Genomic DNA, 25,587 nt, shown 5'->3' on the forward strand with positions numbered 1-25,587 from the left:
AGGAAGGTCTGAGGCTGCGCCTACAGAATTCAAAGTGAAGGATGACAGTGTGCAATCATTCAGTCAACTGGGCTCCACAAAAGAACTGGGAGGGTGTTTGGCTTTGGGGGGAGATGGGGAGGGCAGGGGCGTCAGGTTCAGGGCCTTGGGCTGCACAACTGCACCTGTCCAGCCAGGTACCGAGGACTCTCCTCTAATTGTCACCTGCAGATGCTACCGTGCATAAATACACAGAAAATGATGGAAGGGACGTGTGTCAACCCCACCGTCCAGGACGCCTCAGAACAGAGCACGTTTTGGCAGAAGAGCTCGGACAAACAGAAGGAAGGTTGTGAAACCCAAGCTGGCTGTTCGTGAAGGCCAGCAGAGGTGGGCAACACTTCCTTTGTCACCTAGTCTTTCGGGAAGTGGAGTACTCAGTCTGTCACCTAGAGCAGCGAAGCCCGCCCTGTGACGACTCAGCACTTGGTGGTGGGAGACCCAGACTCCACAAGCCTAACGAGAAGTGGCTTTCCACAGTGGTCCTGCCAAACCCTTTCCGTCGTGTCGACCAAAGCAGACTGATACCAGCGATACCAAGGAACGCGAGGGAGGCACATAGCTGTCCCAAAGGAGCACGGCGGTCGGAACCGGGGGTGCCTCTGGTGCCCAGCTCCCCAGCGCTCCCCTCCCTGAACTCTCCTAACACAGAAGGAACAGCCAGAGCCCTGCATCACGCTTGCTGGCATTCCAATTGCCAAAAGGAAAACAAGTAAGCTTTGAACTTGGCTCCAAGAGCCTTCTTTTGATGACTGGCCCTTGGCAGCATTCTGGCAACTAGTCCCAGAGACTGGTGGTCTGGCATCTCAACGGCCAGGACTGGTGTGCACTGACCGCTCACCCTCAGACTCACCAACTGGCCCAAGTCCACTGCCCAGAAGTCAAGAGGGTCTGACACTACAGACCACGACTGGTGCCAGCCTCTGCCCCCTGGGGTGCCTCAGCGGCCCTGGGGCACAGACCCCATTCCAGAGCATAAGGATGGAGGCCTGAGCAGGTGGCAGGTTGAGGCCCAGACAAGAGGGGACGTTGGAGTGCTACATGTCAGTGCTGTCACAGGAGCCAGAAAGGAGGCCAGGAGGGCACCGAGAGAAAACAGATGCACGATGGACCCACTTTCTTGCCTGATGGGCCCCATTCTCCCAAACGGGTCATGAAGAGTCCCACCTCGATCTGCCTGGAGAAAAGGCACAGGGACGCTTCTGCCTGGTGTGCACGTGCATTTAAAATCAGACATCTTGCTTTTACTGAGTCAATGAAAACATTTAAAATATATACTATTCTCCAAGAAAATTTCTGTTCAGTAGATGAGACAACGTTGATAAACAGAATGCTTCTGAAATGAAGAAAAAAGGTAAAACAGAAGCATTTAATTCTTTAAAACAATTTGAACAGTAAATGCTTAAAAGATGGGCATGACACATTTATGACCGAAAATCCCCTTTTTAAGAATCTCAAAGAACTGAATTCTACATCTCTTTTAAAAAACAATAACACTTAAATTTCCAGGAAGGAATAAAATGCTTCCCTTTTGATTGATAATGCAATCGCTTAGACTGTGCTTACTTCTAGTTTTAAAAAGACGAAAATGAACTCATTTGAAGTGTGTGAGCAACATGACAAGTGAAGTTGGGAGTTTTTAAGAGACTTCCTACCCTTTCTGTTAGGATTCATTTCAACCTCTGAGATTACACAGAAGCCAGGCGATGGGTATGAACCCACCTCTGCTTTGCATGAACACTCAGCCCAAGTTCAAAGGCAGATACTTCCGTTCTGTCTGAGGAAATAATAAGAAAAGAGAAAGAAGGTGTTTCAGCACAACTTTCTCCTATAAATCCTCGCTTAACACATCAGGTTGGAAGGCAACGGCTGGCCAAGAAATTCCCAGGATCTTCCTAACTAACACCCATCTCACCCGCCTTTCTCTGTGCTCCCACCATGTGGCAATAGAAAACAAGCCTGTTAAAACCATAGCAGCAGCTGTGACATCCAGTGGCCCAGCCCGAAATCACATAAGGCACTAATCTAAAGCCTGCATTACACAGACAAATGGCTCAAGGATGCCTGAAAGTCGTCTGGTCATTTCTTTCTCCCTGACTTAGTTAATTGGCACTAGACACAGGAAACGGAAACAAAACAAAACTCTAACCCAAACATGGTCAGAACTGAGAACTTGGTTAGTAAACACAGACAGATGGAAGCTCAGACAACCTTAGGTATTTTTCTCTCCTTAAAAGGCACCTGGTTCTAGAACTATGGGAGCTCCTCAGGTAAGTTCAGAATTAATGTAAAATACACTTACATCCAAAGGATCTACCTGTTAAGCTCTTAAACTGTGATGTGACCACTTAAGAGATTCCCTGTCAGAATTCGGAGAACACCATTATTCATAAGCAGATAACTGATAACACTGTGAAGATTACTTGGGGTCAAAATGAATAAATGGGTGATTCCCCCCCCCCCATGTGATCCAAAATCATGGGTGGCCATCTGGGGGAGAACCCAATTATCCAAGAGGGGAGAGAAAGGATGACAAAATGCAATAAATAGGGATGTCAAGTGAACCTCAGGCCCTTTGCACAGGAATTTCACCCACAACCCCCTAACAGAGGTGGCAGGGCCGCGGTCATGGCGAGTGCCGGCGAAGGGAAACCCTTGCTGGACCTCCACAGTGTGGAGCTGAGGTCCAGCCGAAGCTGCCCCGCCCATTGGGCTTGGTCACATCACATGTCATCAGAAGCTAACTTCTATGACCTTCTCATTTCAAATTACATCCTTAAGAAAAACAGGGCATTTTATTGAATAGAAGAAAAACACTAATGTATGCAATACTCTACTAGGTGTGCGTGTGGGGCTGCACAGAGGTTCCCACAGCCTCGTGGCGGCCAGGCTTCTGTCTCACTCCACCTCAGGCCAGGCCGCGTGTGGCCGGGCTCAGCGGTTTGGTCCGGGTTCAGAGGGGGCCCCCCTGAGGAGAGCAGGTCAAATCAGGCCAACCATCTGGTCAATCTGCCGCATGTAGATGCTCTTTAAGGGCAGCGAGTATCTCCTCTCGTCAGGAACGCGGCTGCACTAGAAGGAAGAACGGAGGGGCAACGGACTTTCAAATGAAAAATCCACACACTGACCCTCAGGGAATGTGGCTGGCGGACCTAACCCAGGATTCTTAGCCTGGGCACTGTGGTTGCCGTCCTGTGCGCGGCAGGGTCGTCAGTAGCAACCCTGGCCTCTCCCACTAAATGACCCCTGCCCTGCACCCCTGGTTGTGACAACTGAGATTGTCCCCAGATGTTGCCCAGTTGTCCCTTGAGGAGTGAAAGCACCCCAGCTGAGGAGACTGATGTGATGTGATAGCCTCACTGCACAGGGAAGAAATGGGGGCCCAAGGAGGCTGACATCCACGCAAGTGGGGCGTGGCCAGGACGCCCAGCTGCATCCGTGGGTCCTTAATCCACCCAGAAATGCAGAAAACACTTGGGCCATCTGGCAATATTGTGGTTTTTCTGAGCTTATGGCTCTTCTCTCATCCATAGCTAAAACCTAAATGCTTGAGAATGCCGTCTTTCTTTCTTTCATTTTTTTTTTTTTTTGTAATTAAAGGCATTTTTTTTTCCCCCCTTCAAAAGAGAGCGGGCCGGCTGAGTGGTGCGATGGTTAAGAACTCGCTTGGGACGCCAGAGGGCCCCGGTTCGGATCCCACATATGAGGGCCAGTGACACTGCCCTCCACAGCTAAGATGCTGAACAACAGCTCAACCTGGAGCTGGGCTGCTGTGGGTCGCTGGCGACGGCGTGGGCTGCAGTCCCTGTGGCAGTGGGTTGCCATGGGCTACTGTGTGTAGCCAGCAGCCAGCGTGAGCGGCCAGCAGCCGCAGTGAGCGGCCGTCCAGAAGCCGGCGACTGATCTGCCTCACCAGAGAAGAGCGCAATGATGGTGCCAACTTGGGCCAGTGAAGCAACGTCCTCCACAACTAGACTGAAGAACAAAAATGACAGCAACTTGTCTGTTCCCCTTCCCCCAATTCCCCAGCACTGTTCCCATCCCCACAATTCCCCAATTAAAAAAAAAATCTTTAAAAAAAAAAAAAAGAGAGAGAGCAACTTTGAGAACGCTCTGGCTTCCTGTGGGGACAGCCAACTCGAGGCCCCCCGCCCTCCCAGACACCTCTCCCCGCATCAGCCCCTTCAGGCGGGAGTGATCACGTGCCCCTGTTCCTGGGGTTCCCCCACACCTGACGACACCTACGTGAATAGCATCTTTGTGAAACTCTTCTCAAATGACCCAATCTGAGTGTGACATCAGTTTTCTGTCAGGAACTTTGGATGACAAAGCAATTGGTAGTATTTTTTGCTCCCTCCACATGCAAATCACCTCTGGAAAAAGCGACTTACGTTGGAGCTGGAGTTGATGACTTTTACGAAGGGGGACTTGGGCCTGTGCACAGACTTCCCCTCAGGGCCCCGCCCGCCCTCTTCAGGAAAGAACTCCTTCCACGGGGACTCTCGCAGGTGCTCGTCCACAGACACAATGTGTCCCTCAGTTGTAAACATGTATCTGGTTCCAGATTTGTGCACTGGATTCTCCTCATCAAAGAGCTAGTGGGAAAGAAGAAGAAACAAGATACAGCTGGTAACTGTAGCAGATTGGAACTAGCTCCTTGGAGGGGTGTGTCCCAGGCTCCTCAGGGAGGAGCATTTGCTAGGCCCTCAGGCTTTTCAGGGACAAGCAAGCCGGGAGGAAAGGCATCAGTTAATAACTGTGGTTCCCAACTTGGCTACAAGTCAGCATCTCTAGTTCCGCTTAAACTCAGACGCCCGGACTTTCCCCCTCCCCTCCGTGCCTCCCCCACCTCCCACCAGCCTAGAGATTCGCAAGGCCCAGGGCTAAGACCCAAACTTGGGCAGCCTGTGAGGCCCTCTGGATGGCCCCACATGCTCCCCAAGATTTCTAGAACTGTCTGCACCTCACACACTGTAAAATGCTGGAGGGACTAGGCTCGTGGTTTGCCTTTGCGGTATCCCCAGCTCCTGGGTCACCGTCCAGCTCTTCCCTGTGTCAGGACACGGGCCCTGAGGACACGGCACACAGGCCGTCCTTTCCTTCAAGGGCAGGTGTGGTGGGGGTGAGCGGGTGTGGCAGGAGCACCTCCAACACCTCGCCCAGGAAGGGACAGGCTGGTAGGGGAGCAGGGCAGGCGTTCAGTAAACGTTGAATGAGTGGACACTTAGAAATCTCAGCTGGAAGAAACCTTATAGTCACCTCAGGTATTTTACAAATGAGGAGAAAGGAGACCCAGTGCTTGTCCATATTTACACAGCAAACCGGAGGACGGGGTAGGCGCTGGCTCCCGGCCCCGGTCCTGAGCCCTCTCCCCAGACCCTAGGGGTCTGCTTCAATCCCTCCAGACTCGCCCTGCGAACATCCTACCAGTGCCGCACACCTTACGGGATGCATGCCAGGCCCTGGCCAGCCTGCGTCAGCGACCTGGCCCTACTGCGCTGCGTGCGGGGGACCTGGGTACACGGGATCTGGCTGGACATGCGGCCTTCCGTGGAAAGTGATGCCAGAAGCCTAAGCGTCGTCTTAAAGAATGAGACTGGTACTTCCAGAACCTGGCTGTGTACAGTCACGAGCCATGTGTCAAAATTACAGATTCCTGAGCCCACTTCTAAAGACTCTGACTCAATTAACAGGCCTGCAGTTAACACAGGCCCGGGTTGCTCGGGTCCAGCTGGCCCCGGCGTGGGAGCTGCTGACCTGGACAACACAACCCGGTCGCCATCTCTGACTCTCACCCAAGATCTCAATCGCTCGCTGCCCCTACACAAAACCCCGCCCCTCTGGGCCTTGAAGTGTCTTTTGTAGGCAGCCATGCTGAGCACGGTGCCTCCATGCATGGACACTGTGCGTGCGTGTGCAAAGTCAGAAGAGCACTGTGGAAGGAGTCAGGACCGACCGGTTGAAGCCCCAGCTCTGCCACAGTCGCCCTGAGAACCCAGGCAAGTCGCCTGACCCCTCTGTGCAGAATGAACATTAACTAGAAGATCCCTCAGGCTCCTTCGGGGTCTGAACTCTCTCCACACACGAGAATGTGCGTATGGCCCAAGGGCCGGGTGGCCTGCGGGTCTCGCCTAGATCACGCACACGAGAGGTAAGAGCTACAGACACCGCTCCCTTCCTGAGGAGGCTGCCCTGCCCGCCGCACCAGCAAGGGTCCTCCACGAAGCGTTGCCACACTCTGCACAATTTGTCACTGGACATCTTTTTGTTAACCTGACGATGCCTCCTGCACGCCGAGGTGAGAGGTCATGGAGGAAGGCAGATGTCCTGTTCTGACACCGCTGTGTCCTGAGCCAGCACGATGCCCAGCACGGAACAGAGCCCCGTAAGCGCACGTCAGACGGACAACTGAGTGGCCTCTTGCTCCAGGCGGCGCCAGGTGTTTCCTGGGTGAACCTCACACACACCTACCAGGTACAAGTACTTGCAGGTCTCACTGAGGAAGAAGCTCTCCATCCGGTCCTCTTTGGACTTGTCTATGACGTGATGCAGCGTGGCGTACCCACACCTACAAGGCAACCTTCAGTTAGTCCCGCCTCGGCCCCTTCCCACCTGCATGTCATCTATTAACAGAATAATCAGCCAAATCATCAAATACCATATGAAAAACAAAGTAGGTCAGGTTTAAGGGCTGTCCACTTGCAGCCTACATTGCCTCCAAATTCATTTAAAAATCGATGTGCAGCTAACTCACCAGGTCAGTTGCAGGGGGAATGGAGGTGGAGGCGCTGGAGGGTGTTTGCCTGAAGCATAACATGACACCAAGAAAATGACTGGCATCAAATTCAGAAGGACTTATTTAAATTTTTCATCCTAATATTTATGGAACTGACTTTTCATTTGGATAATATAAAACAGTATTTTGCAAGAAAATACTTATGATATACTGCTAAGTGAAAAAAGCAGCTCACAAAATTAAAAGTTTTACATATATATATAAAAATATATAAAAAAACGTCATAAGCATATAGACTGAAATGTCATTGTGCTCATCTCTGCACATGGATGTCACAGTGATAATATTTTGCCTCTGTATATTTTGTGCTCCCTAAGCTTTTTAGTGTCAGATTATTTGTATAATTAGGGGAAATAAGTTACTTAAAAAGAACCCACATAGTCTGCTGGAACCTTACAGACAAAAAACGGTGAAAAAGCCACTCCCACTATAATGGAAAGGTTCTATTACATAAAAAGGAAGCACTCTCCCTACAAGATTAACATTAATGGTCTGCTCTATAAATGTAAATGCAAAAGAGAAAATTATTTCCCCAGAACAAATCACAAGCGGCCAACAGAAAAAAGGAAGGAACTTAGAAAACTAACTTGACTTTCGTGTGCTTTTCCAGACTCTGCAGAATATCCATTCCCACGTGGAGGTAGAAGGGGTTCTTGGTCGCCTAGAGAGGACAGGAGAACATGTGATCCGGCAGGGGCCTGGAGGACACGCCGTCAGCACACAGCGCGCGGACTCCAGGCATCTGCGAGGAGGTGAGTCACGGCCACAGGAGGGCACAGGCCCGGTGGTTCACTTTACCCTGAAGGGCTGGCAGTGTCAAGAGGTAAGGTGTCTGTCAGGTCACATCAAAGTGCACCAACCACCTGTTTAAGGCTAACCGGGGTTGAGATGAGCTGTTCCGGGGCGGGTAATACCCTGCTCGGGCCTTGCTGATCAGAAATCTGGCCATCATGATCAGAAATGAAGCAACGCCTTGCTGACAGTGCCACATCTGAGAACAAATCCAGCTTCTATCTTGCCTCAGAACTCTCTAGAAACTTATGCTTCAGACACAGGGGGAGACCGGAACCTGCCCCCAGCCCACTTCCAGCGTTGTGAGGAAAGGTGAATGGGAACAAAAGTTCCTGAAGGAGGCCTCCCCTTTCCTCTCTCATCGCCCTACGAGCGCAGTCCTCAGGGCACTTGCTCTGCGCTCACACGCTCTTAGATGGCTTTGTTAGGAAAACAAATTTCCTGGGAAGATGAGGCCTTCCCCCAAAACGGAAGCGTTGGGGGTCACCTTTAATGGATGCCTAGTGCCATGCTGCCGCGGAGAAAGCAAAGGACCACAAGGGGTTATGTCTGGATCCAGCACAGGGAGAGGCTTTGGAGGCAACGCTGTGAAGCGGAGGGTTACGCTGGATTCTGAGAAAACCATCAACATGAGGAAGAAGCTGAAAACAGGACAGAAGCACAGACAGACAGAGTATCGACCCAAAGGCACAGACCTAAGCTGACGAGGGGAACTCCGCACCAGGCACGTCATCCTCACAGCGTGTATGGCCGGCCTGGCTACCCTGAGCTCCGGGAGGCAGGTCCCCCTCCTGAGCGGTCATTTAAAATGCATGAGGCCTCTCTTTAGGCATAAGGACCATGACCCGTTTCACTGCATTTCTCCCTTTTCCATCACGGAGCAAATGACAAGGATTCAGTATTGAAAGGTTACTGAATAAATATCTAAAGCACAGCACTAACCCTCCTTGCAGACCTCAGGACAGTCAGGTGTCCTTGCTGGGTCTTGCCCACAGCAGGTGCTGTGACAGGTCAGCCGGGCGGCACAGAGGCCGACTCGGAAAGCCAGCGGCTGGTGCTGCTGTGGTTTGAATGACGAGGACACTCAGTGTGCACGTGTATATGGCCGGCTTGGGGCATAAGTATCTGCCTTCAACCATGGGGGAGAAGACTTCATAGTTAAAGGGACACTCCCTCCGGCAGTAAACTCATTTCACGAAGACAAATACTGTGTGTTTTTAAGCATTAAACAAAAAGAGGCATTCAGATGAATCCCAGATGATTTCCTTTACAACCAAGAAAAATAATTTTTTTGCCTGAATAATTATTATAGAGACCGGGGTGCCAGTACATGGAACCACACCCCCTAAAAGAGTTCTCTGTTCAAATAAACTGGGAAAACACTGAGCACCAAGTCAATCTCGATTATCTAAGGATGTGAAAAACGAGACCTACAGTAAGACACGATGTGGCTTTGCACAATGTTAGGCTAAGAAATGTTACGTGACCACAGATGCCTTCTCTATCCTGTGGATCCACGAATGACACCAACTCTAAGAAGAGTACAGACAGGCGGTCACTCCGTCAGAGTCACCATGATACAACACAGTTCTACGTCAATCAGCAAATGTTCTCTAAGAAAGAACCGCTACAGGTCCTCTGAGCGTTGAAATACAAGGCGCTTGGCCAGCTCCAGTACCTGGTAGAGGAGATAAGTAGATTCCACTAGCTCTGGCCTCAGCGGGTAGAAGAGCACGTCGGGGGCCTGTAGCTGCCAGTTGTACCTCTCGGGGAGGGCCCCGTACCGTTTCCATATGGCGTAGTAAAAGGCATGCAGGCAGATGGCGTCTTCCACATCGCCCATCAGAACCTAGGAGGAGGCACAGATCACCCAGCTAAACACTTTTCCCAGGGTGGCAAGAGGTGACCCGAGGCCCTGGGCTCTCCCTCTACCCATCTGCACCTCCATCCCCCAGGCTGGAGACGAAACCAACCCAAAAGGAGGAACTCAGAACGAGAAATGGCCTCCCCATCGGGCCACCCCTGCCAGGTGGCTGTGAGTGGCTCAGGGCAACAGTTCATTGTGCTCAGAAGAGGCGGCCGAGTGGGATCATCCAAAGGTGACAGGCGGTCGCTCTTCAGGCTCTGTGCTTATTAACTATGGCTGTTCCACGTCCTGGGTGCTAACTTCACAAACAGAACAATCCAGTCATGCTGTGCTGTTATTAACCTCCCAGGTGCGAAGGAGCCAGAACGCACGGGGATCATGAAGCGAGAACACAAGAGCCCTTCCCACGAGAGTGTTCCCTGCGCGCCGTGAGTGCCAAGTACCTGCAACCCGGGAAAGAAGGCCTGCAGGGAGTCGATCCACGTGTTCATCAGCTGCCCACTGAACATGTTCACGTTGACGTACAGCGGGGGGTCTCCTTCTCCCTCGTTACAGGCTTCCCGGCTAAGGGCCAAGCACAGCAGTCAAGGGCGAGAAGACACAGCACCGACAGGGCGCAGCCCACCCTCCAGCAGCCCCCGGCGGTTTAACTTAAACGGAGTCAGTGCTCGCTTTCCTCCCACCTCCTCCTCCAAGCCTTTGGAGACAGGCTGCCTCTGCTTGCCGATGGCAGAGTCTAGCACAAGGTAACGTCTACCACAGGGCGAGAGGTCTCATCTCAGCACTGTCACCTCTCGCAGCTCGCTGCATTTCGCAGGCAGCTTTCACTTTTAGGGTGAAGACCGAGGGCCACGCATGGGTCTACGTGGGACTTGGCCCGAGTGGGGACGCCTGGTTATATCCCCACAAAAAAGAAGGCTCTTCTCTAAGGTCCTACACCACTGGCCTGCAGGAACGGTCAGAGCCAGGCGCTCAGGGACTGCTACTTAACTCAGTTTGGGGCTTTAAGATGTAAAAATGCCTAACTCTGGCCAAACAGCCTCTTAGAAGAATGCAGCACTCTGTAGTAGCAGCACAGTGTGGTCAGAACCGCGCTGTAGTTCTGACAACAGCAAATGTCAAAATGGGTCCAAGAAAATTCCTGCCATGCAGGAAGCTCGGGAGCGATAAGCTGCAGTGGCCACTCAATATACAAAAGTATACAAAGAAAGGCCTGGGGACGGAGAGGTGACATCAGGGTAGAAGCCACCATGCTGAATGCACAACTGAGAAGCAGCAAATAATGCTGTTTTAAACAAACGAAGAAGGAAAAAATGTGGTAACTGTCCTCTCTCTCATCAGGTATAAAGACTAATCCTAACAATTCTTTGGAAAGTAAAAGAACCAAAATAACTCAATTGTCCTGCATAACAGACTATCTGCAATTAAAGCCACAGGTAAACACAGAGAAGGCAGTCCTCGTGGCAGCCAGGCTCCAGGACCTGCCCCCACGGGCCCCGCCTCCTGGCAGCCACACCCTGGCGCAGTCCCGGCTGCACTGTATCAGGGTCCGTCTGTGTGACCAGTAGAGTCAGGCAGAGTGATGGCTTGTCATCCTGTGATTAGGTGATGAAAGTGCGTGCCTTCCGTTTTGGCCCCTTTTTTTGCTCTCAGATCACTCACTTGGGGGGAAGCTGCCTACAGAGAGGCCCAAGGAGGTGAGACCTCCAGGCAACAGCCAGCGGCGAACTGAGAGCTGCTGGTGACCGCAGCCGTGAGCCTCGACCTGGCTGCAGCCCCCGCCAACAGCAGGAGGACAGCCTTAGGAGGCCCCGACGGGCCCAGCTGCTCCTGGCTCCCTGACCCTCGGGAACTGTGTGAGACACTGTCTGTTGTTTTAAGCACTAAGTTTTGGGGTGATCTGTTCTGCAACAGTAGATAGCTCATATAAGTCTTCACCCCCAAATGACTGACAGACAACTAGGAGGCGGTCAGATGAGAGCAGAGACCAACAGGCCCTGTGAATTCATGTTGAGAAAAATACGAACATTTCAGAATGCATTCTACTTGCTTTACAGGGCGATAGGAGAGATGTTAGGGAGACGTACCCTCTTCTTAAGTAGTTCTGAATACTCTGATATGCAGCATTAAACATTTCTAGGTCTTCTTTTTCTCCAAAGAGGATGTAAGATTTCAAGAGATACTCATAGAAGGAGTCCAGTCCAGCACCCAAGCCGCTCTGCTTCCCTACCCAGTGGCCTGTCTGGATGTCCACAACATTGCCTGTGAAAACAAGCCATGCAGGTCAGGTCCCAAGCATCCTGGGGGGAGGGCAGGCCTCTCACGTCAGCCCCACTGCACTTAAGCACCTTTGTCCTTGGCAGGAAGAGAAGGAACGAAAGCTTGGCCCTCACATTTTTGTCAGTCCTCACAGCAGCACGGACAGCCCGGAGATCTTTCTGAATATGCAGTGTTTAACCACTGACGCAAAAAATGGGGAAAGCACTTAATGAAAAAGAAAACCAGGGCTGTCATTTTGCTTTTCCAGACCGACAATGCATTTCACAGCTTTCTGACTCAGTACTGCCATTCCTGGGAACTTATCCTAAAAAAAAATGTTTTTAAGAAAAAGTATTATGTTGCTTATCAGATAATTATAAATTATATAATTTACATTATCTGTAAAATGGAAAAAAAAAAGAAAAAAAACCCACAGAAATAATCCAAGTGTCCAACATCAGCAGAAGAGTTAATGGAATATCATGTGGGTTTTTAAAGACAATAACTAGGAAAGCAAAACAACAACTTGAAAACATCTGAATAAGTTGCCCAATGTAAGGCCGAATAAAAACGTTTATTTGTATTATAATTTGAAAGTTGCGCATACCAGGCTGAAAGGGTCTGTGGAAAATTTAAAAGGTGACAATTTGGAGTGACACTGGTCAACCATTTAGTGGTGATAGGCGACAATTTATTTTTATTTCTACTGTTGTTAAATACAAGTAATTTGTAAATAAAGTCAAGAACTTAAGGAATGATAAAAAAAAAAACGCTTTTAAAAAAGCAGTGCTCTGGCAGTGATACCATGTGGCTGTAGGACAACCAATCAAGTTACTTCCCAATGACAAAAAGAAAATATTTGTCAATGTCAGACAAACGGTTCCATGAGGTAAAAACCCATTTTTAAATAACATCTTGAGTTAGCAATATACTGACAATTGTTGAAGATGGATGATGAGTACACAGGGGTTCATTATTCATTATACTTGCTTCCTACTTTCATATATTTGAAATTTTCCATGATTTTTAAAATAACATCTTGACCAAACATTCTCAAGGGAAATATAAGACCACCTGATATACGTTTAATCTGGGCTTTCAGTCTATAGCTGACCCTTGAACAACGCAGGAGTTGGGGTGCTGACCCCCGCTGCAGTCGAAAATCCACACGTAACTTCTGACTCCCCCAAAACTTAACTACTAATAGGCTACTGTTGACCAGAGGCCCTACTGACAATATAAACAGTCAATTGACACATATTTTGTATATGATATGTATCATATACTGTATTCTTACAATAAACTAGAGAAAAAATGTTATTAAGAAAATCGTAAGGAAAATATATTTATTGAAAAAAAAACCCCACATATGAGAGACCCGCAACACTTCCAACCCGTGTTGTGCCACCGCCTGCCTAGATATTTTAAAAGGAAAAAGCTACTCTGCCAGTGACGCTAAATGCCTCTGTAAGAACCTGATATTGAAGCAGCAGCATCTGCCTCCGAGCAGTTATTTTATTAACAGTCATTTTCGGGTGGAATTTGCTCCCATGAGAAGGAGCCCTCCAAGAGCAGCAGCACTGTCCTAACCACGGGACCTTTCGGGCTCGCTCTAAGCCAAGGTCACAGAAAGAAACGGGATGTGGTGGCCCGACACTGAGGGCCGATCTCTGAGTTGTCAACATTCAGATTCAGTGGTACAAGGAAGAAGGCGAGGAGAGGAGGGGGCGCCCCAGAGAAGGTGAAAGGACAGGGGGCCAAATGCATGGAGACCCAACGGCTCGAGGAGGTGCCACCACACCTAGTAATCCTGTGTCATTGCTCCGGAGGTTCCAAAGGGCTTTCACTGCTCGTCTGGCCACCCACTCAAACGTGGGATCCCCCAGCAGTCGGCTCAGGACCCCAAATTCCACCAGGAGGGAGCCAGCCCCTGCCGTGCACGTCTCGTTGTTGCTGTCGGGAGGAACGCCTGTCTTTAGATTCACCTGGGGACAGGAGGAGACAAAGGATTCATGGCAAAACACAGGACCCTGCAGGGCTAAAATGCAGGGTCACAGCCATGACACTCAGCTAGGGAACCACATTCACTGTGGCGCCAGGCGGCTGGCCGCCTCCCACTTTACATCCGAGATGAAGACACACACCAGACAAGGCGACCATCGGAGTCTCGTTTCATTAATAAAAGCCCCTCTCAGTAGCATCATTACAGGCTGTTCACTCACTAGCCCACTTTCCAGCAAGTTCTCTCTGTGGTTACACAGCACCAGGCTCTGGCAGCAGAGACACGGGCCAGCCGCAGAATCACTTCCGCCTTTTGAGTGAGCTATGAATTCACTCCTGCTCAGTGAGCATAAGCAAATCTCAGACTGGGAATGAAAGAAGACACAGCGAGAAGGGACAGACTGTTTCATCGCTGAGGCGTGGCGGCCTGGCTGACTCATTTCCCAGAGGCCTTCTGAGCCCAGCACATCAGATGTCACAAGGACGGAATCTTATTCCAGAACTTGCATTGAAACCAGCAGCTAGCTTGCTGGCCTGTGCAGGCTTTATTTGGAAGATCCATACACAGCGACGAAAGGACATTCACTGAGCTCCTGTAACACCATGTGAGGGTCTTTGGGGAAATATACCCAAGTCAGAAGTGAGGACAAATGCCCACACTGTTTTGTAGCAGGGACATAAGTTCCACACGTGAAAGGACTGAATACCGAGCATGGGAACTACCTTTTTCCTTAAGCGGAAGGATTAAGTCAGACGTGTCACTGTATGCCCAGCACACAGTAGGTGCTCAGTTAATGCTAAATGAATTAAAAACCATTTACACCCTATTTAGGGCCAAATTCTAAGAAGGCCAAATTCCTCTTGCACATGAGCCCCAGCGCTCCCTCTCCCCAAATTAATCGACAAAGACTTCAATTCCAGACGACGGTGAACTGTGAGAGCAGTGTGCCTACCCGAGGATAGGGGATGCCTGTCTTGGTGTTTTCGAAGGCAGGGAGGAGCCTCACGGCCAGGTCATGAGCCATGTGCAACAGTTCGTTATCATAGTCCTTAATTGTCATGTCACCAAAGGGCTGCTTGGAGTCAGTTATTATTCTGTGGGCAGAAAGGAGACTTCCCAGGACCCTGGTGACAGGAAGAACACAGAAATAAGCAAATCACGTTGGCTGCAAACGCACACAGTCCAGTTCAGTATGACAGAGGCAGCCTCGAATTCTGTACAGAAGCAGAGGGACTGGACTCTGGCTTCTGGAAGTTGTTTGCTGCCCTAACGATAACGATTGATTCCTAAGCACATCAATGAAAGGAAGAAGGGAGACATTCATCTGAGGCTCCCGAGAATAATCCCACATGAAGTGATAGCTAAGGTTTGTAATCTCAACTGTCTCTTCTGAAGGGAGTGAGTGGACTGATCGTTCTCAGAGTTAAGTGTCACCTTTTCATGTTCATAAACTACTCTGGGTTTCTCTCACTTGGAGGAAAATGCTTAGCTGTGTAAGAGAGAGAAAAGGGCAAGACAGCAAATACTAAGTAAATCTGTAGTTTGGCTGCCAAGCAACTGATGGACGTCTCCGACTTCTGGAAGAGAGGTGCGGTGAGGAAGAGGGGACGGTGACCTGCTCAGAGGCAGGAGGCCACCAGCTTAGATCTACGTCCACGAAGAGCCACGAATTCGCATCCCACTCCTGTCATCTGAAGTGGATTGTGACACTTTTCAGAATGAAATGTTTTCATAATTTTTAATTTTAAATAAATGTTACCTCTGGAATGTTATTCAGTAATACAATTTTCAAAAAGTTTAAATGAAATAGGAAAATAGTCACAATACATCAAGCTAAAAAGGCAAGATGCCAAACTGGGTATGGGTCACGAGCCCATGGATTAAAGCAACACTCACAGGAGAGAATACACCCCGGTGGTGAGCAGTGGTCCCCTGTGGGGGTGGGAGAGCTGGGAATTCCCACTTCCTTCAGAAATTGTTGGGGCTTTTCTTAGGACACAGTGAAGGAAGGAAATGAGACCACGAATAGAGTGAAACGGTGACAATCTGAATTAAAGGAACACCTGTCTTACACCTTCATTAAAGCATAAGTGTGTCTTTTCATTTAGTCGAAAATGTAATTAATTACTCTGAAATGTCAATCATTCCAGTTTCGATAAATCCACGAATGAAGAGGAAAAAGGGCCCCTGCACCCACAAGGCCTACGGGGGCCCCTCTGCCTGGATCTCGTGGCCGGTAGGCCCTCAGCCTAAGGAATTTTCCTCCTTACACGCACACACACAAAGGAAACCCTCCCTCCATTTATGGCCCATTTTACCGTATCGTGGCCTCAAAGACTTGGACGGTGGAATCTTTGTCAAATGAAACGGTGTCGATCACTAACTTCACTGCTTTCTGGAACTCGGATGAATTTCCCATTATCTTTAAAAAGAGGAACACAAACCATTACAATAGCTTGAAACGGAACACAGGCCACATGACTGCAGGAGCTGAGCCATGTCATCTAGATGTCTGCATGTGGTTTTGCCTCCTGTGGGAGTAGCAGCACAAATGGTAGAATATATTCCACCACTGCCATTAGGACAGATGGCAAGCCATTTCCTCCATCTCACTGATCGTATCTCCAAAAGGCAAAGCTGTGAGAATAATCCTTCATAAAATGATTCGCGCCCCTCACCTCCTGCTCCACTCTCCCTCACGCACAGCATGAGCGTGCCCGGAACTTCTGAAATGAGTAAAAATTAATCCAGAAGAAAGATAAGACTTCCCCTCGGACCCTGAAATAAACGGACAGCTTGGGGGCTTGGCTCCCAGGAGACCCACACATTTGGAAAACGGCTTGCTGCTTGTTACTCACATGTCTAAACACTTTGAGAAACAGAAGTATTATCTTTTGGAGTACAGCATAAAACCAGTGGCATTCCAAACAAACCTCTGTCCTTCCTATAAAGTGATCTAGAACTACGATTCCTATTTAGGGTATGTGGACATGATATCACATACCAAGCTGCTCTCTCTGACAGGAAGTGCGAATTGGGCTCAAAATTTTATAGATCAACCTGAACTGAAATGCTTTCGTGCTGTTCCAAATTTTATGACAATCCTGGGACTATAATGACATCATAAGGACACACACACACACACACACACCCAAGAAAAAAAATTTCATTCAGACACTGCTTCTTTCAAGTGTGTCTTATTTCCTAGTATTTACTGGTCAGGTGCATTCCCTGCTCCCACTGTTACTTCGCTGTAACACGCAGGGCAGGTATGGACGTCTCTTTTCTGGCTCTCAGCTCTTTCTTTTGAAAAGATTACATAATGCTGCAAGCTGCATCCCAGGTCAGAGGATTGCTATTTTTCTGAGTGTTTCTGCAGCATATCTGCGAGAACTTGTTTCAAATGTTCCCGGAAGAAAAGGAAAACCTCAACAGAAGCAACACCTAAAAAGTGAGCCTGAAGAGTGAACAAAGCACAGGCCGGATACTGTCCAGTGGAAACCACAGAGGTGGCCTGCTTCCTCCCAGGTGCTCAGCAGTACCGGCATCCACTTGCTGGCAGCTGCAGGGGCTGATCCGATCTCAGGCCAAGTGGAGGGGGCAGAAGGAAGCCAGCAACTGCTAAGTCCATATCGTAGTTTTCACATGAGTCAGAACAGATAACCAGACTATGAAATCACTCACTCGGGCTTAAGAAAAGCTGGACTACGCAGAAGAGGTAAATGGGTTTCTGTACGGTGGGACTTCTCAGAGCCTTTACGATGCTGCTGTGCACCATGGCTCTCCCGCCGTGGGACAGATGTGCAGAATTCCTCATGTTCATTTGGGAACAGTATTCTACTTTCAAGGAGTAGGATGCCCTTGGAAGCTGTGTTGGGAAATGCTGGCTTAGTTGAAACAAATTTTTTGAACACACATTTGCACTCCTGTGTTCCAGACACCAGCAGCTGTGGAGAGTTCGGGGAATTATGGAGATAAGGTCCTGCACTTAATGAGCGTGGCTGGGGGACAGAAAGACACGGAAGGGAAAGAGAGCTCAGCGGGGAGAGGCCCTTTCCTAGCGATACAGGGGACCTGGGACTTCTTTAAAGCAACACTTACAGGCTGAGTCAGCCTGTTATCTTCAACAGGTCAGCTCTAATGGGGCCGCGCGTCCTTGTCTGGGCACATTTTGATAGTGGATGATGGAAGTGGAGCGGCAATAACTTCAGGAGGAGCTACTGGGAAACTAAGTTGCTTTGCAGCTCAGTCTGGCAGAATGAAACCCCATATCTCCCATTAGACCACGGGCGGAGTGGCATGTAGAGTGACCTCTCAGCCTCCTCCCAAGTTCTAATCATCCTACTGCGAGCAAGTACTGGACAGCGGTGATGCAAACTGGCCAGCAGTTGCCAGCCCTCACTCCTGACACTTGAAACTCTCCTAAGAAAAATTAAGAAAGACAACAGTAAACTATTAAATGCAGGAACGGGGCTTGGGCTACAGTGAGGATTTTCTGACGGTAAAGCTTGCTGGAAAACGAAGGAGAGAGGTTTCAGACGGCGATGCTGGGAGTTGGATCCGACAGCAGGGCCAGGGGCAGACCAAGCACACCGCCTGGCCTGGTGGCGAGCACCTGCCCGCTGCTCACTGCTTTCCACCTGCTTCTTTCTGCAAATCTGGTCAAAGGTCTCCCGTTCCCCAGAGTCAGAGGCAGGGGAAAGCAGCAGCCGAGATGGAGCCCAGTGCGGGGACAGCAGTGTCCTTAGGACACGCAGGAGGGGCAGCGGGGGAAAGGTGTTCACAGACAGGGCTCTGCAGGGGGCCAGGCAGGCCTCACACACACTCTTGGGGACACACCCCGAGTTCTTGTCTCTTCCTTCTGAAATCTTTTTTACTGCAATGAAAGTTTACAGTAACTGTAAACCTTTTTTTTTTTTTTTTAGCTGAGCCACCCTGCCACCTGTTGGCAGCTCAGCGGCAGCTCAGCTCGGGCTGGGACTCAAACCGCTGTTGCTCAGAGCTCGCACTCTTGAGCGAGCTCTTAACCAACTGAGCCACTCGGCTGGCCCAGTAACTGTAAACCTTAACTAAACGCTCTTTTGATGCTTTTAGGGAACAAAACAGTGGGAAACTGAGAGAAAAAGAGGTTCCCCCCAAACAATCACACTTTCCTCTCCAGGTTTCAGGAACTCACTTTTCCTCTCATTCCACCTTCAACGCTTCTCTTGCTCTCGGCATTAAGGTCATCAAAATAAACAACAGTTATCAAAGTTAGGAATATATTTTGAGTCTCAGGTTTCTTGGAATTCCCATCCCTGGGGGAAACTAGGGGTAACCAACTCCAAAATATCTTAATTGATTTAAAAATATATAATACTAAGGCTGACTACTTACTGCAAGCGTATCCAATGCGTCCACCAGGGTCAGTGAGTAATTCCCCAGGACATCATTGATGTTCAGATTTGAACTGAAAAAGAAACAAGTTAAAATTAAACAAAGGTACTTTATTTTAAAAGAGAAAAAAGACAGTAAAACTCAACACCCATCAGAAACTAAGATTGCTGGCAACTCTTTTATTCGAAGGCTATTCAGGGTGGATCAGTGTGGCAAAGGTCCTTCTATCTCACAAGTTGGTTTCTGTAGTGTCTGTAAGTAGAGCTGAGTCACAGAAGAGGAAAGAAGACACGACAGGATGTCAGGAGATGGTGAACAGGAGTCCTCTGCCATCTCTGACATACACTTTTATCACCGCAAATGATCTCTCTGTCCAGCTTCAAACAGCTCTGATTTTAAAATCATTTGGAACAAAAAGGAGAGCCTGTCGTATGACCTGCCCATCATACTCTAATACGGAAATTGACACTCCAGCCAATCACACACACAGATAAGCAAATGGCTTCTTCCTCTACAGGTTTTAAGGTGAACCGAGGCAGGAGCTGCACAACTGTTTCTGCCATACACCACCCCCACCCTGTTAACACCAGCTTCCTTTTCTGAAATCACTGTAAGACACCATCAGGACTGCACTGAGGGTGAGGCTCCTCGGCCACTCGGACAGTTCTTCCTAACACTGACAATGACGACGAATGCATCTGGGAAGGGCCGGGAGAAATAGTGAACGTAATCAAATGCAGCCTGAAAAGCTCTGGGGAGTTAGGCCACTCCTCCGTCCCTGTTTAAAGACCAGTGATGGAGCCCCACTTTTTATCTTCAGCAACAGTCACCGGCTTCCTGGGGTCTTCCGCCAACCCCCCAGGCCACTTTGTCTACTCCCTGGATCACTCGCACGGGTCCCTGTCTCACTGCCCTGTGGCAGCAGCTGCCACGCTCTCTCTGTGCCTTGGGTGGGTCCACTGGGCCTTCCAGGAAGCAGCACAAACAGCTTCGACACCTCATCTCATTACACCTTCTAGTTGCATTCTTTTATACTTTGTTATGCAACTTAAGCTAGGACAAAGAATGTACAGCAAGATTACAGACATGTGCTTTAAAACAAGCTATACAATAGGGGCATCTGGGAACCAGGGCTACCGCGTCTCTCCCAAGCCCTGGAGCCTGCGTCCTGCACAGGTGAAAACCTGCACCTGCTTCTTCTATTTGTCCATTCTTCTTAAACAAATTTACAGAATTGCCAAAGGTCATCTAAAGATGAGAGCTGTGGGTTAAAATAAGCATTTTAAAGGCAGTGCCAGCCAAAAAGCACATAGGAAGGGTGGAAAATTGGAGGACAAGGTCAAAGTAGGCAGTCTTGTCTTGCCGACTCAAGAATTCTGTTGGGCGTAAATATTTAACTACATGGCTCTGCCTCTCGGAAACAAAGAGTGGCCTCCAACAACCCACCTCATCAGAAAATGGCTCCGTCGTCATTTAGCGTCCGACCGAGATGCTCGGAGTCACGCCCTGACCTGTCACCCTCTCCCTCTGCACAGACTGTGGAAAGTATTTCTAATTCTGATGACAGCACACTGTCCCATGCTGTATTGTGCTTTTCCTTTTAGGCTATAACTAAAGTGGACCCAGTTTTAAAATACTTCTCGATACAATGCCCAAGCAGTCACTAACAATTAGCAATTGTAAGCACTGTAACACAAATTGCTATCACTGTCATACAAATCGTACTTGCAATGACCAGGGTGGTTCCTTCTCTCCACCCAGTCAGACAAATCCACTCAAAGAAAGCTAAGGTGTTCGCTCATTAAAACACTTTCAATTCTTGTCTATCAAATAATTGCTATACCCGCTCTCAAAAAACAGAGATGGGTGTGAAGAAAAAAGTAGACTCCATAAAACGCTCCTGGCCTAACAGCACCAAATTATCAGGAGTCCATTTATACCGGCCCCCCAACACGGTTAAGACTGGATTTGTGCTCTGTAGAGTCTCCCATGGATGGCCAGCCTGACTTGATACCATCTAAGCGCGTCAAGCCAAGAACTCAATCTTCCTGTGCAAGGCTAAGGTCGAGAGTACACATCTTTCCATAAAACCAGCTGGCTGAATCACAATGATGCAGAATTCAACTCTCCACTTCATGACACTCACCCCACGGTGAATTTTTAAGGTGCTCATCACCCCAAAACAGAGAAGATGGAGAAAACTATGGCCTTTGATAAAACATTTTTGATTACGTAGTTAACAAAATCAATCATGTATGTAAAAAACACTCCCGTATAGACTTAACCCGTCACAGCTGTTCAGAAATCTACCTGGTGCTGTGCTGGCACAGAGGTAATGTAAGAAACAGTCCCTGTGTTCAAGGGGCTGATACTCTGGGGAGACAAGACAAAGGGTTACAACAGCACGAATTCTTAAATGATGTTAAAAGCTGGGCAGCAGCTCAAAGACAGGAGCCACAAGGAGACTGAGTAAATCCAGGAAAATCATCTTCAGACAGGTCCCTGGCATCACAGAAAAAGATGAAAAAGATGGGAGCTTGACTCTGCAGGAGGGCAGGATTTAGAAAGGGAGAGGCATGCAGAGGAGGCCATCTTAAGCTGGGGTGCCCAGGAATGAGTCAGTTTGGGGGTGTGTCAATTTGAGATTTGCTTTTCTGTTTGAATAACAATATGTTGGGAGAAAGCAAACAAGGGTGATGTGCCCAAGACCTGAACTATCATTGTTCAGAGGACTGTGCAATTACAATATCCAAATTTATCTGAGGAAACTTTTTTTTTTTTAAGATTTTATTGGGGAATTGGGAGAGGAGAACAGAGTGGGGAATTGGGGGAAGAACAGACAAGTTGCTGTCCTTTTGTTCTTCAGTCTAGTTGTGGAGGACGAAGCTTCACTGGCCCATGTTGGTGTTATCATTGCGCTCTTCCTGGGTGAGGCAGATTGGTCACCAGCCTCTGGATGGCCGCTCACGGCAGCTCTTGGCAGCTCACGCCGGCTGCCGGCTGCCAGCCACACACGGTAGCTTATGGCAGCCCAATGCAGCAGTGGCTGCAGCCTACGCCGTCGCCAGCAACTCACAGCAGCCCAGCTCCAGGATGAGCTGCTGTTCAGCATCTTAGCTGTGGAGGGCAGTGTCACTGGCCCTCATATGTGGGATCCGAACTGGGGCTCTGCTGCTCAGAGCTGGCGTCCCAAGTCAGCTCCTAACCAACGCGCCACTCGGCTGACTCTCTGAGGAAACTTTTGAATTTGGACTCTCCAACCCAAATTGGGTATGTGAGACGAACTGACTTTGCATAGTAATCTGTGGCTGGACAGAAAGATTTACTATTTTTAAAGAGTTCAGGGCCGGCCGAGTGGCGCGATGGTTAAGAACTCGCTTGGGACACCAGAGGACCCCGGTTCGGATCCCACATATGAGGGCCAGTGACACTGCCCTCTACAGCTAAGATGCTGAACAACAGCTCAACCTGGAGCTGGGCTGCCACGAGTCGCCGGCGACGGCGTGGGCTGCAGTCCCTGTGGCAGTGGATTGCCATGGGCTACCGTGTGTGGCCAGCAGCCAGCGTGAGCGGCCAGCAGCCACAGTGAGCGGCCGTCCAGAAGCCGGCGACTGATCTGCCTCGCCAGAGAAGAGCGCAATGATGGTGCCAGCTTGGGCCAGTGAAGCAACATCCTCCACAACTAGACTGAAGAACAAAACGACAGCAACTTGTCTGTTCCCCTTTCCCCAATTCCCCAGCACTGTTCCCATCCCCCTAACTCCCCAATAAAAAAATCTTAAAAAAAAAAAAAAAAGAGTTCAGGTTTTAGTTATTCCATGTTCACTGCTCACCCCACCTCCAGTCAAACAAGACAGGTGAAACAAGCCTCAAGTAAACGTGACTAAAAACAAAAGACGAGATGTTCATTCAGCGCCTGTATTTTGTTTCTGGACTTTTTTACATGATATTCTAATGGCTACGTCACTCTGTATTTTGTAAATAAATCCTTAGAATACATTTGACAACCATCCCTGGACTACATTTGATTTATAAAAATATCTGAAAGGTTTTTGTTACAGGTTATTCGTTTTGGGGATGTAAACGTGCCCTGTTGTTTCAGAGCCAGGACGCCAAAGCTCAGGTTCTCAACTTTCCTGGAAAACTAAAGTGTGGACGGTGTTAAGTTAAAGGAAGGGGAGTGAGGGGACCCAATCTTCTCACTCTTTGGAAGCGTCCAGTGGGAAGCTCTGCTCAAAGCCACCAAACCCCAGGCTCTTCCGCCTCCTCAGAGGCCACTAAGGTTTAGCAACTACAACCCTTCCGAAAGGCCGTCCCTCCATGTTTGTACCTCTACCTTTTCAACAGCAACACACCTGTCTCAAGGCAACCCAACCTCATCCTACCCAGACAGTCACCTTACAATCAAACCAAAACACTCGTCAGCTGGCTTCACCCTGAAACAAGGGTTTGTGCCACCTGGAACTACCAGAGGGACCAGCAGGCGAACCACCTGCCACCTGGCCTCACTGGAGAGGCGCTCTAGCTCTCCAGAGGGTTCTTTCTTTCTTTTTTTTTTTTTAATTATTATTTTTAGCCAGAAGTTTCTTAAGGTTCCTTAAGAAACGCACAAAAATGTCATCAACCCCCTCTCCAGACCCCCATAGTCCCGGGTGAAAGTGTTATCTATCACAGGTCCTCATTAAGCTGTTTTTCTCAGGGCCACACCAGAAAAGGAAATCTGAGAAAAAGTCTGAGACACAATAAGGAAGGGCTTTACCGTTCTTGCAATCCCATGAGCATTAGCGAGGAAATATTAAGATCCACAATATGTACACACACTTTCATTTCAACTATGTAAAAAATGGGTAGGGCTATGGGCAGGGGCGGGCAGGAAACATAAACGAAAAAGAACCAGCTGGTGGGATTTTAGGCTTCTTTTTTTTTCAAATTTTAATTTTTTTCTCCTCAAATTGAGATAGAAAAAAAATACACAGATATAAAGTCTGGGATAGCTAAGCAAAACAAATACCTCTTTAATTCCTACAATTTGGAAAGGCCCAGTAATTTTTTCCCAAAATTTAATAAAAATTTTTCTCAAAAAAATTGAGTAGGAAATTACATTTATATGTATAAAGCCTGATATAAGAAAGCGAGAATAATAACTCATCAGTTTCCTACAAGTTTAGAAAGGCCCAGTGCTCTGAAGTTCACCTGGAGAATGACCTCGCTTCACTTAAAACCATGCTCTCAAATTGCAATTTAAGACACGAATTTGTAGATAAACCATTTTTAAAACTCTTCAAGCCCCATTAGTGTTTGGGCATCCTTTTTAGAGCCTAAGGATTGGACTTTGCAGCTTTTCACCCAGGTGAGGGGAAATCCATGCGCCAAACATCCAAAGGCACCCAGAGTGTGGTACCCAGGCACCGGGCAGCCCACCTCCTCCACTCGCTGCAGCCACCTATCTGGCCTGACAGGGTCAGTGACAAAGCACACCCTTCCCTGGCTCGGAGAGCCTTCGCTGGGTGTGTTGTCCTCTTGGACTCTGAGGGCAACAGCAGTGACCCTTGAAGCTCAGCCTTCGAAAACAAGGCTGGTAGAAGGGGAGACCTGGCCAACCTTCCCCGACAGCCCTGCCACCAGCGTGGGGGGTTTTATGGGACAGGCCGTGACAGTCAACGCAGCCGCCAAGGAATCTCACCCTGAGTGTCAGGACTCCAAATGCGGGCCAGGCGGCCTCCCTGTCTCCCTTCCACTTAAGAAGCTGCCCCTGTGATGAAGGAGAAAGGCTGTCGCCCGGCTCTGCCTCAAACTCATTAGGTGGCTTCAGAGAAGTCCTTTCCTGGGGCCAATTCCTGAATATTTAGATAGAAAGGCCCAGGGGTGGCGGGCAGGTAAGGGCTTGTTTTGAAGCTGCGTGTGTGAGGTTTCGTTTTACCATCCGTTCATCTGAAGGGGTTGGAGACGGGCGTCTAAAGCCCCCCAAGCCACCCCTTGGCACTGCCACTGTCCCCTTCGGGCTCTGGGTCTGTTACCCCATCTGGACAGCTGTGCTGTAGTTCAGAGATACCAGCGAATCAAGAGAGAGGACAGCTTCCGGCCCATCCCCGCACCCCGCACCCAGGGGGGCCTCAAAGGGGCTCGGCCAAAGCGGCGGGGGGGGGGCGCTGGCCCAGGACCCTAAGCGCCCTGCCATCCCTCGGGGCGCCCGGAGGGCGGGAGGGCTACTCACGGGTCCCCGCGGTCGGGCCCTCGGCCGCGGCAGTGGATGGGGTTGAGCTCGTCCTGCGGAAAGGCGTGCGCCATGTAGTTGTCGTAGCCGAAGACGAACATGCCCCGCGCCAGGTCGCGCATCTGGGCGCGCAGCTGCGGCGGGAAGGCGCCGCTGTAGCGCCGCTCGTACTCGTCCCGGCCGCGGCCCCGGCCCCCCAGCACGTAGCCCCAGTGCGCCGGGCCGCACACGCCCGGCCGGGG

At 49.5% G+C, this 25,587-nt stretch overlaps 1 protein-coding gene across 1 annotated transcript in view; it reads right to left on the reverse strand.

The window, feature by feature from the left end:
* Positions 1-207: 207 nt before the first annotated feature.
* EDEM1 (ER degradation enhancing alpha-mannosidase like protein 1) overlaps positions 208-25,587 on the reverse strand; it is a 25,922-nt gene continuing 542 nt past the window's right edge. Inside the window, exons 2-13 of the mRNA XM_019631348.1 lie at positions 25,346-25,587; positions 19,132-19,204; positions 16,074-16,177; positions 14,708-14,879; positions 13,555-13,738; positions 11,582-11,756; positions 9,938-10,058; positions 9,306-9,476; positions 7,423-7,496; positions 6,511-6,607; positions 4,431-4,634; positions 208-3,111 (exon numbers count right to left, since the gene is read on the reverse strand). The exon at positions 25,346-25,587 is cut by the window's right edge and continues 43 nt beyond it. Of these exons, the coding sequence (XP_019486893.1) occupies positions 3,022-3,111; positions 4,431-4,634; positions 6,511-6,607; positions 7,423-7,496; positions 9,306-9,476; positions 9,938-10,058; positions 11,582-11,756; positions 13,555-13,738; positions 14,708-14,879; positions 16,074-16,177; positions 19,132-19,204; positions 25,346-25,587 (1,707 nt within the window). The 3' untranslated portion in view covers positions 208-3,021. The remainder of the gene's footprint in view (positions 3,112-4,430; positions 4,635-6,510; positions 6,608-7,422; positions 7,497-9,305; positions 9,477-9,937; positions 10,059-11,581; positions 11,757-13,554; positions 13,739-14,707; positions 14,880-16,073; positions 16,178-19,131; positions 19,205-25,345) is intronic.

Source organism: Hipposideros armiger, unplaced genomic scaffold (assembly GCF_001890085.2).
Source record: "Hipposideros armiger isolate ML-2016 unplaced genomic scaffold, ASM189008v1 scaffold_990, whole genome shotgun sequence".
Lineage (NCBI taxonomy): Eukaryota > Metazoa > Chordata > Mammalia > Chiroptera > Hipposideridae > Hipposideros > Hipposideros armiger.